A 12,264-nucleotide genomic window follows, 5' to 3' on the forward strand; every position below is an offset into this window, starting at 1 on the left:
ATCACAAGTGGCAAACGAAGAGTGATGAGACCTTTCTTTTCCACTAACTCAAAAGAAATAAATTGCTATGAAAGTTTCTAATCAGGCACTTTCCCCATAGGGGACCTTCTAGCAGAGTGTGGAGTCAGGGCAGGAAGGAGTCACCCCCTGGCTAAGCACAGGCACCCCGTGTCCCTGACTGTGCTAAAATGTGACAGGCAACTGAAGAGTTGAGAGTGCTGCGGGTTCAACCTTTTAATGGAATGTGTCAATACTGGGAATCTCAAGTCTTCCTCTGAAAAGTTTGCTTTGAGAAGTATTTTATCAAGAAATGAAAATGAGGTTAAAATTACAATAATTTTCCGTCAATTGCCACTCAGCTGTCTCCTAAGTGCCCTGACATTTCCTCCCCACACTCATTCATCTTTGAAAAGGAATATTTACAGTGCTGTTCAATGGAACTTTCTGCTATAATGGAAATGTTTTATAACCTGCACTAATTCAGGAACCACTGCCTCCTTGTGCCTACTGAGCACATGAAACAAAGCTAGCAGGACTGGGGAACTGGGTTTACATTTTTATTTCATGTTACTCTTTGAATTTAAACTTAAAAAGAGCCACATATGGCTAGTGGCTACCATACTGGATGACATAAATCTATAAAGTAAAAAAAAAAAAAAAAAAAAGTACTTTGTGGACTTCATATAGCCCAAAAAATAATCTAAATCTATTGGTCTGGTACCATCAGTAGTAAAAATCCTCTTCTCTATGGACGTGCAAATGTGGTTCCCCAAGGTGCAATGGAACGGCAGGGTGGGGGCTGTGCAGGCTGCTCACCACTGGTGTGCACTTCCCTTCACAGGACGCCTAGCACCTTACTGGAAAAAACATCCAGTACCACATATCCAGACTAGCGCTTCCAGGAAAGAGCATGAGTTGTCCCAGAGACACACACTGTCAGTGTGGCAAGAACCTCCTAAGACAATACCAGCACAGCCTGGGGGTTCCTGGGGGCACTGCTGGGGTTGCAAGACCCCTGGGACTGTGAGGGGTTGGGGGGAGATGCATCAACCCCACTCAGCTACAATAGTCCAAAAGCATCTCCTCTCCCCATGCCCAAAACAGATGAGGGAGCCTGCAGATCCAGCCATATCCCTCCCCAGTAGGATTTTTACTACTGATGGTACCAGACCAATAGATTTAGATTTTTTTTTGGGCTATATGAAGTCCACAAAGTACTTTTTTTTTTTTACTTTATAGATTTATGTCATCCAGTTAGCCTGGGCCTGCCCTGGCCCACAGGAGAGGCAGGGTCTCTGTCTCTCAGTGTTTTCCAGCGTGGCCAGAATGCTGCCCTCTCGCGCAGGCTGACTGGAGGATCCACCCTAACAGCCCTGCATCGCCGGACAGCACAAAAGGCTCCCAGCAACCCTGCAGAGGCGAACGCGCATCATCCCTTTTCTACAGATGAGGAGACCAAGGGACGGTGGCAGGCCCTGTTCAAGGCCACACCTGGCTCATGGCACAGCAGTGGCTCATTCAGGCTGTTCTTGCTGCCTTCCAGTATGTGGCTTCGCAGCTGGCCCACGATCCAACCACGCTAAAGGTTGGACAATGTGTTCTGAATCAAGACAAACTGTTGACGACCGCCACGCTCACTGGGACGCCTTTGCACGCTGTTGGTGATGTTCTGAGAGGATGGGTCCCCAGCCCAGTCTCTATTGATAAAATTGGTCAAACCAGCCTGTGGCTCTGAGATGAGGCCCGAGCTGGCAGTGGGGTAAAGAGGCCAAGAGACCAAGCCAGCGTCTGCAGAGAGGCCCCTCCATCATTGAATGACAAGCAGAAGAGAGTCATCATCTGAACTTCTCACGGAACTTTACAGGGATCGGCATCCCATGGATATGACACATCAAAAAGGCGAAGGGCACAGTGAGAATTTCCTCCTCATGCTTCACGCCACCTGCCCTCCTCTACACACCCATCCCCACGCTGCTTCTGCCCTGCCTTCATACATCTTCATTCATCTAGCCAGGGATGGGGATAAAGCAGAGAACAAATCACAAAACCATGTGGAGCTTATATTCTAGAGGAGAGGCAGACAAGAAGCAAGTAAAATATACAGTAGGTAGCTCTGGGTATTAGGAGGAAAAATAAAACAGGAATGGAAGGTAAGTACCAAGGGTTTGGGGAAGGCAAAATTGTACATAGGGTGCCCAAGGAGGGCCTCACGCTCACAAGGTGACTTTTAATTAGAGACGTGGAATAAATTCCTCTCGGACACTTATTTTTTTAAAACATTAGAACATTTTGTTGCGATTTCAAGTGGTCCTAATAATCTGGAACTTTACTATCTCTATTTTCCAGTGAAGAGAAGACAAATGACTTTTTCTTTTTTTTGAGACGGAGTCTCTCTCTGTCGCCCAGGCTGGAGTGCAGTGGGGCGATCTCGGCTCACTGCAAGCTCCGCCTCCTGGGTTCCCGCCATTCTCCTACCTCAGCCTCCCAGTAGCTGGGACTACAGGTTCCCCCCTCCCCCGCCACCACGCTCGGCTAAATTTTTTTTTTTTTTTTTTTTTTTTTGTATTTTTAGTAGAGACGGGGTTTCACTGTGTTAGCCAGGATGGTCTCGATCTCCTGACCTCGTGATCTGCCCGTCTCGGCCTCCCAAAGTGCTAGGATTACAGGCTTGAGCCACCGCGCCCGGCTGACAAATGACTCTTTAACAAATAAATTACAAGGAAAAATAAATGGACAAAGAAGGATTTTTTAATATTTAAGAAACATACCAATCAATGTATAGATCCTGTCTGGATCTCAATTTGGAAAAATAAACAGAAACTGTGTCTGAGACAAACTGGGAAATCTGAACACTAACTGGATATTTAAACATAATTAGGTAGTCCTTAAAAAGAATGCTTGTATTTTAGAGATACGTACTAAATGTTTCTGTATGAAATAATATGATTTCAGGATTTGTGTTAAATTAAACCACGGGGTGGGAGTTGGGAGCAGCGTTAAAGAGAGACAGAACCAGATGAGTCACGAGTGGGCGACTGCTGATGCTGGCTGGGATCCGCGCAGGATGGCTTGGATCCGTGCAGGATGGCTGGGATCCACATGGGATGGCTGGGATAGATGTGGGTTTATTGCTTTCACTCTATTTTGTGATATGTTTGAATTTTTCTATAATAAAAAGGCTAAACAATAGAAACATCCCATAGATGACATCTGTCATCCAAATGTTTGTAACAAATTAATAACAGTCATTAAGAGGTCTATAGTTACGTCATCCATGAAATATTAATCAAACAGCCTTTATCTACAAAGACAAAATGCTTAGAAGAGTTGGATGACAGATGCATTCTGTGGTTTGGCTTTCAACATCTGCACTGGATTTGTCCCAAGAAAGACCACAGTGGTCAGTATCTACAGGAAAGCGCAGCGTCCCTTCCCCACCCCCAGACTCTTGCACATGTCTTCCTCTGCCAAGGCTGTGGGCTCACAAACTATGGGAGGGGGAAAGGCAGAAAAAGAGCCCCAGCGCCAAAGGTCAGCAGCTATCAAAAGGCCTCTTCAAGCCCACCAAGTTTTTCAGCTTCAAAGCTTTGTGGAAGAGGGACGCTAGGATGCAAGGCTGGAAGAGGATACCAAGGCCGCAGGAACAGCTCAGCCCCCGGTAGAGAACAGCAGGATGGGTGGTTCATATTCCTGTAGGCCAGGGCTGACGACCCAAGACCCAAGTGGAATTCATGTAGAGTAATGGGTGTTCTTTCACTAACAAAGAACAAATGAGAATAAAAATAAAATACCCACATAGTCCTGCAGCTTAGGGCAGCCCTCTAGAAGGGCACTTTCCTGCAGGCAGGAAAATGAGTCTGATTTGGTCCTAGTGATAGCACCAGCTCCGGTTAAATGACTGAGTTCAGGTTACCCCTTTCAACATGCTCCTTTTACACACTCATTCTATGGAAACCAGAACCACCTGTGATTTAGATGTCCTGGGGCAATGTTGGTAATACTGAAACCACACATTACCCCCTCATTTTAAGAGATATTTTTACATACAATTTGGAAAATTTAAAGGAGGGGGAGAAGTCATACATAATCTCATCAGGCAGAACAACCAGTGATACATTATTTCTTCCCTTCTGGTCTTTTTCCTTGAATGGCTTCTTTGATACTTCCCATTTCTGTTTCTCTGTCTGCACGCTTGTTATTCAGATGGTCTAATCCTCTAATTTTCATATTTTTTCCTCCAATTCTCTTTTGGTTTTTTTTCATATGTGACATTCTTAACTTTTTCTTCTAACTCTTCTATTAATTTTTTTATTCCTATCATGGTTTTAATTTCCAAGAGCTCTTTGTTCTCTGAATTTTTAAAAATTATTGTTTTATGGCTGTGATATCTTCTCTTTTGGAAAATATTAACAATTTTTCTTTGTGGAAATGTTCTTCTCTATCAATGTTTCATTCAGTAGGCTTTTTCTTCTTTGTTTTTACTTCTGATATTCATATTCAAATCTTCCCTTACATATCTGGTGATCCTTATCTGTCCACCCATCCAAGAGGGAAATTCCATGGAAATGGATTGAAAGCTCTCTGCTCAGAGGGCTTGTTGACATTCTCCACAGGAGACTCGGCTGGGTCCTTCCACTGAGGAACCACCCTGGCTCTCCACCGCCAGCCAATATCCGTATCTGTGGGTCACTTCTCTTGGCCCATCCAGATTTTCTAGAAAAGGCTCTTTTCCTCCTTGCGTGGAAGATCCAAGGCTGAGAGCCAAGCAGGAGAAGAGTCCCAACATCACTGAACACCCTCAAGTGTGCCTAGAGTCTCTTGGTCCAGAGAGGCCCCCTCCAGAGAATCGACCCCCAGTTCTGCCAAAGTGGAGAAGGAAGTGGCCCCTGCGTCAGCAGAGAGGAGAGGATCGGAAGCTAGGATTCTTTTTTTTTTTGAGACAGAGTCTCGCTCTGTCGCCCAGGCTGGAGTGCAGTGGCCGGATCTCAGCTCACTGCAAGCTCCGCCTCCCGGGTTCACGCCATTCTCCTGCCTCAGCCTCCCGAGTAGCTGGGACCACAGGCGCCCGCCACTTCGCCCGGCTAGTTTTTTGTATTTTTTAGTAGAGAGGGGGTTTCACCGTGTTAGCCAGGATGGTCTCGATCTCCTGACCTCGTGATCCGCCCGTCTCGGCCTCCCAAAGTGCTGGGATTACAGGCTTGAACCACCGCGCCCAGCCGGAAGCTAGGATTCTTAAACAGACTCTAGATTTATTCTTCTCTTTAGCTCTACCTCAGTCCCAGAGGGGCGTGGTGCTGCCAACTCTTGACCTTTTTGGAGGGTTCCACAGTGTAAACCAGGTGACTTCTCAGTTTTTTCCCCCACTGTCGGTTTCAAAATCAGCTTGAGTCATTTAGTACTTACCAAAATTGTACTGCTACTGCCTCCTTGCCTGTTGCTCTTGTCTGTGGGCTTGTGACTTTTTTTCAAAATCCTTTTAGTGTCATTTTGGTGAAGTTTAAATGTGTATTCAGTCTGCCATTACTGGGAATCTCAAGTTTTCATTTTAATATTTTTCTAATTTTAAAAAAATCCTTTGAAATCATGTATATTTCACATCCTGCTTCTTCACATTATTTTAGCTGCAAGAAATTGGCCACTCTGTATAATCTCTTTTGTTCAGGAAAGGGGACATTTTTTCCCTCACAACTCAATCTTCCAGATCTTCATTTCGGTTTTGGAAAGGCACCGGAAATGGCCAACCTACAGCACCAACTGGTCGCGTTCCCGGAGCTTGACTCATTAGCGCCACCTTGTGGCCCTGTGGGGAAGAGGTGGGGAGGCTGAAGAAACCTGACAATTTAAACCGGCTTTTGAAAAGGACTACCCCGTAATGTTGTCCAAGTTATCTCCAACTGGAAGACAAACTTTGTCTTTTTTTTTTTTTTTTTTTTTTTGAGACTGAGTCTGGCTCTGTCGCCCAGGCTGGAGTGCGGTGGCCGGATCTCAGCTCACTGCAAGCTCCGCCTCCCGGGTTCACGCCATTCTCCTGCCTCAGCCTCCCGAGTAGCTGGGACCACAGGCGCCCGCCACTTCGCCCGGCTAGTTTTTTGTATTTTTTAGTAGAGAGGGGGTTTCACCGTGTTAGCCAGGATGGTCTCGATCTCCTGACCTCGTGATCCGCCCGTCTCGGCCTCCCAAAGTGCTGGGATTACAGGCTTGAGCCACCGCGCCCGGCCAAACTTTGTCTTTAAACCAAAACTTCTGCATCCACATCTCACACTTGTAATCTCGATTACAAACAATGTCCATATTATTAAATCCAACAGATATATTTTGCTGCTTCTTAAAACATTTATCTTGGCTTCATGGAGGCAATCCTCTACTTCTTCCCTCCTGCCATACCAACCCTTCCTTCGTGGGCTCCTTTGCTATTTGTTCTTTCCTCTTAAGGTGATAGACCAATAAATATTACCACACCACAGGCGCAGGCCTTGACACTCTACGCACCTCAATCACATCTCCTCATGTGATCTCCATTGGTCTCAGAGATTTAAACACCATTCATACACTAATGACTCCCAAATTTCTATTCCCATTCTGGACTAACTCATAACCAACTGCCATGACATCTCCACTTTAATGATTAGGGGGCATTCTGAACTCCACATGCCCAAAACAGTGGACTCCCAACTGCTCCAACCTGTTCCTCCCTGGATCCTCCCCGTCCCAATAAACAGTACTGCTATCCACCCAGCTGCTAAAGCCAAAAACCCCAATTCCTTTCTTATTTTGCATCACTACAGCAGCAAGTGCCATTGGCCTGTCATCCAAAATATACCCCAAATCCACCTACGTCTCTACCACTGCAGTCCAGGCTCCACCACCTAGTTTTCTGCCCGTGGCTCCCTGTGACAGCCTTCTCAATGGCCTTCTCAACCACCACTCTCATCCTCTACAATCTATTCTCCATACTGTAGCACCAGTTGTCTTCTAAAAGTAAAAATCACATCCTGTCATCTCCCTGCATAAAACTAAATGGCTTCCCTTCTAGTCCTTAGAATAAAGTCCAGACTCTTGCTAGCCTTTAAGTTGGTCTTAAAATGCTACTGCATTTGGGAGGCCGAGATGGGTGGATCACAAGGTCAGGAGTTCGAGACCAGCCTGACCAATATGTTGAAACCTCTGTCTCTACTAAAAATACAAAAAATTAGCCGGGTGTCATGGCGCGCGCCTGTAATCCCAGCTACTCAGGAGGCTAAGGCAGGAGAAATGCTTGAAATCAGGAGACGGAGGTTGCAGTGAGCCGAGATCACGCAACTGCACTCCAGCCTGGGCAACAGAGTGAGACTCTGTCTCAAAAAAAAAAAAAAAAAAAAAAGCCACTGCAGGACCAGGCTCCTACCTCTCTTTGACCTCACCGCTTACCACTTACTCCTTTGCTCACCGGGCTCCACTCACACCAGCTTTTCTGATCTGCAAAGACTCTGAGCTCATTTCAGCTTTCAGACCTTTGCACTGGCTGCTCCCCTCTACCTAAAATGCTCCATCCTCTGACCCTTGCACAGCTCATTCCCATATGTCATCCAAGTCTCCAGCCACAGCCTTCTTTATCCACTCTTACTTCAGACCCTCATCCCACCCCAATCATTCACCAAGACCCCTGAGATAAGCATGCGCATTGACATAAATCTCTTAAAAATAAGATGTACAATGTGCAATCATTGTATATTTGTAAGTGTTGCAAATTTACCAAATTGTCCAATTCGATTACATACTTGCTGACCACCTTCTATGGATAAGGCAGTGTGGGAAATAAGATGGTCCTGCCCAAATCTTCATGAATAAAGCTTCTCCAACACTTGGCCTGGTCATGACAACGCTAATACTTAAAAGGCACTGCCAGAAAAGTGGTGAGGACTTCAAAAGGGTCTCTTTCAGTCCATCGCTACCCTAATTTCATTTTACATACACACAGTTTACAGAATGTGAAATCCTATATAAGGGCTCACCTGTGGATGTCTGCAAGGTATTTAACTCGAGTCTGGGCTTAAGGGTAACTAACCTTTGTACCCTCCTGTCCCCCACACACATAACCTTGTGACACATGCCTTCAACCGTCTTTCCAGTACAAGCTGTTCTCATTGTTCACGGCTTAAACTCACATTGTTCCATTTGTTCTGAGTGCCTTGATAATGACCCTATTTTTCTATGCTCTCTGCCTCCAAAGGGAACAGAACATACCTAGCCACAACTGTCCTGAAAGAGATACAACTAGAGGCCAGGCTTGAAAAGCCTGAAGTCACCCAGTTTGCCTCTTGGCAAGTAGTAAACACACAGCTACAAGCTGATTGGTCACTAAGGAGTATAGTCCTGTGGCCATGCAACAGATAAAGATTTACCCACAAGGGTCTGTTTCTTCGTGTCAACCATGAGCAAATGAAACAGATGATCCTAAACGCCCTTTCGAACTCAGAGAGGAACCCCAACCACAGCCCCACCAGGACAGGACTTAGATGAGCCCTGGCATTTTCCCATCCAGGGATGGACCAGCCCTCCACCATGTCAAATTCCTAAGGCACAGACCACTACCTCCAAATGATGAAGACAAACATTCACCATTAGGTTCCCTCAAGGCCATGATGAAGATAGACTGGCAGAACCTCACCACACCAGTAACTCCTCACCAAAACCAACCTAGGACTTTCTCAGCTCTGAGGACCATTCAGCAGCTGATGAAGAATGGGCCACAGGCCTGATGTGGGGGCTCAGGCCTGTAATCCCAGCACTTTGGGAGGCCAGGGCGGGCAGATCACTTGAGGTCACGAGTTTGAGACCAGCCTGGCCAACATGGTAAAACCCCATCTCTACTAAAAATACAAAAATTAGCTGGGCGTGGTGGTGTGCACCTATAATCCCAGGTACTCGGGAGCCTGAGGCAGAAGAATCGCTTGAACCCAGGAGGTGGAGGTTGCAGTGAGCCAAGATCGTGCCACTGCACTCTAGCCTGGGTGATACAGCAAGACTCCATCTCCAAAAATAAAAAGAACAGGCCACAGCCAGGCCTATGGCAAGTCCTCTGCTCCATGTTTAGTTTCCATACTGCACAGCGAAGTCTGCCCTGCTTATGTTTCAAAAGTCAGAAAGCCACTTTGGAAATGGAACTATATGACTCTCTCGGAAAAAGAAAATATACTTAAAAATTCTTAAAGAGCAGCAATGTGAAAAGGTGGGGAAAGCCACTTAAGACACCTATCATTCTCCTGGTGTCTTTAGTACCAGCCACACAGACCCCGACAGTTCTAGACACAGTCTTTGTGTTGCCATCCAATCACTCCAGTCAAGGCCAGGGCACTCCACAGAGACATTTTCCTGGTAAAAAGAGGAGGAGCAGGTGGCCCTGTTTCTTATTAATTGGACTCAGCTCAGCGACTATCAGGGTAGAGCTTGGGTTTCAGAGATTGCCAGTCCACACTTCCTCTTTTCCATGCCCTTCCCCAGACAAGACTGTGTACAATTAATCCCATTTGCTCAGCCTGATTGACCTGATTTTTCAGGCTCAGTAAACAAGAAACTCAATACATATGCCCCACACATGGGGGGTAAAGAGCGAGCAAACAAATGTTTATTTGATATCTAACTTAAATTACACAAGCTTATGTCTCCCAGTGTAATAATGTTTTATAGATGCCAGATAAATCCTTGCTATATGACATTTTTAAATTGTGCTTCAAATACAAATATATACTAAGTACTAATATACTTGTCACAGGCAAAAACAGAGTAATCTGTACTATAGTATCCCAGAGCTGTGTATGCACTGGATTTTTCATCTGGCAAAGTTAAGAGAGTATTTGATGAAGGGTGTGTATATATAAGAGACAAATCCAGGGACACTCCAGGAATTGTAAAAACTTATTTTTGTTTATAAGAACAGATACTAGACAGGTGTGGTGGCTCACGCCTGTAATCCCAGCACTTTGGGAGGCCAAGGCGGAGGACGGATCATGAGGTCAGGAGATCAAGTTCCTCCTGGCCAACATGGGGAAACCCTGTCTCTACTAAAAATACAAAAATTAGCTGGGTGTGGTGGTGGGTGCCTGTAATTCCAGCTACTCGGGAGGCTGAGGCACGAGAATCACCCGAACCCAGGAGGAGGTGGTTGCAGTGAGCCGAGATCACACCACTGTACTCCAGCCTGGTGACAGAGTGAGACTCCATCTCAAAAAAAAAGAACAGATACCATTAACTCGGTAAGTGAAATATTCTGGTTCATTTTAAGGAAGTCAAGATGGCTTTCTATACTTGTTTCGGCCATAGGATCAAAAATTCAATATGTATATCCCAATTTTTTTTTTAAACAAAAGTCAATGTGATACAGGACAATGAGCTGCAAATTCACAGCCAGAAGTTTTGGTTTACAGCCTCAGTTCCAATAATTTCCAACTAGTGGTCTCAGGCTAATGATCTCACATCTGACTTTATCCTATCACTGCCATCGTTTCCAACTTATAGATAAGGAAATTCATACCATTTCCCTGGTCACTGAGAGATCCAAATTCAATCCTCTCTTTGAAAGTGTTTTATTAGCAATTTTGTAGCACGCACATGAGAATGGGATTCACCAGAGGCTCCCTTTTCCACTGTCCACAGTTTAGTACATATCAACCCTTCACACCTGATGGGACAAGATGGAACAAGGAGAATGGGTATGTGGCAGTTTGTTACTATTCTCTGTCCTTTGGCAAGTACTTAAAGTTTTCCATCATAGTTTGTTTTTATAACTAGTTGATTCATTATTTTTTATTCCTCTTCTCAATCTGTACAATGTTTTCACGGATCTATGATCTTTCTGGTTTTACATTTTTACAACCCAATGTTGACTGACAGGATGCTCTCTGGAATTCAGGTCAGTCCCTACTTCAGGTCTTTCCTCATGGGATGCCCTAGACCTGCTCCAAAGACGGATTAATCATCTAGAGATCTCCTTTGGGAAGTAGGAGGGTGCTATTTAGAGGTGGGCTTGTTCAACACTGAGCCACGTATCTTTTTCTATTGGTCATGAAGACTGAGCCTTTCACTAATCAGTGCCACTATCGTTGGAGTCTCCTGAAGCGATGTTCTCCAGCCAGTCTATGTGCAGACTGGGGAAGTTTCCGGTGTGGGCACTGGCACATTTCCTCCTGCACTACGCTCCGGATTCTGCATACAGAATTTGAGGCCAAAGATTTTTTTTGTCCTCATAGTTCCTCTTCTCGTTCACCACTGCTAGACCAAAGCCATTCTCACTCGTGTTCCTTTTATATATGATCTGCCCCTCCCTATATTTTAAAAAGCTTTCAAATTCTTATCACTTTTGTTCAAAAATTCCACAATAACATGCTTTAGGTTGGTGATCTTTTCAATCCTTTTGCTGGGCAATTATCATGTCCTTTTAATCAGACGATTTATGTCTTCGGCTTTGAGGGATTTTCTTGTATTATTTCTTTTACAATTTCCTTCCCTCAGTCTTCCCTGTTCTCTCAAGAACTCTTATCAGTCAGATGCTGAACCTTTGGGATTAATCCCCTATGTCTCTTTTCTTTCACATTTTCAGTACTTTTGCATTTCTGTTCTACTTTCCAAATACTTTTGTTTTGTCTTACTTTAAGATTTCTTCAACTTCACCTTCCAACTTTATTATTGAGTTTTATTTCAGCAATCATGTTTTAACTTCCAAGAGCTCTAATTATCTATTACTGTTCCATGGCATCCTTGTTCTTGTTTCACAAACATTATATCTTCTTGAACGCTCAGAGAAACTAGTAAGAATTTCTTCCCAAACTGTTTGTTTAATTCACGTACTTGGTTAACCATGTGTTCCATTTATATGTCCATGATGTCAGTCCACATGTCTGATCCTGCCCACCCAGGAAGAAGGAAACTTATATCACATGCAAACAGGCAATAATCCATTACTTTCTGATAACTGCTATTACAAAGAAAGTATCCAAATACACAAGAAGCAAGCCAGCTTACCTTCATGGAGTCAGAGTATAAAATATATTCCCTGAGCACAGGTAGGAAATCTTCTGTCATGTCATCTGTCAGCTCTTCTAAGGCTGTAGAGCAGTTCCCAATGCAAGCTGATACACCCTCCAGGGGTTCAGCCAGCTCACCCTCCAAGGCGCTCCATGTGGAGTATACAGGCCCGTACTCCCTCAGCTCCACAAGATACTCTGAATGGGGAAGAGAAACCGATTAAAATCTGGCTGGGTAGCAGTCGCTGCTATTACTAACTCAGTA

The 12,264-nt window shown here is 44.8% G+C and overlaps 1 protein-coding gene across 1 annotated transcript in view; it reads right to left on the reverse strand.

Annotated features, from left to right (window-relative positions):
- Positions 1-12,264, reverse strand: part of SNX30 (sorting nexin family member 30) — a 123,694-nt gene that overhangs the window by 25,647 nt on the left and 85,783 nt on the right. The window contains exon 6 of the mRNA XM_025360266.1: positions 11,998-12,197. Within this exon, the coding sequence (XP_025216051.1) occupies positions 11,998-12,197 (200 nt within the window). The remainder of the gene's footprint in view (positions 1-11,997; positions 12,198-12,264) is intronic.

The sequence above is a fragment of the Theropithecus gelada genome, chromosome 15 (genome assembly GCF_003255815.1).
Source record: "Theropithecus gelada isolate Dixy chromosome 15, Tgel_1.0, whole genome shotgun sequence".
NCBI classification, from domain to species: domain Eukaryota; kingdom Metazoa; phylum Chordata; class Mammalia; order Primates; family Cercopithecidae; genus Theropithecus; species Theropithecus gelada.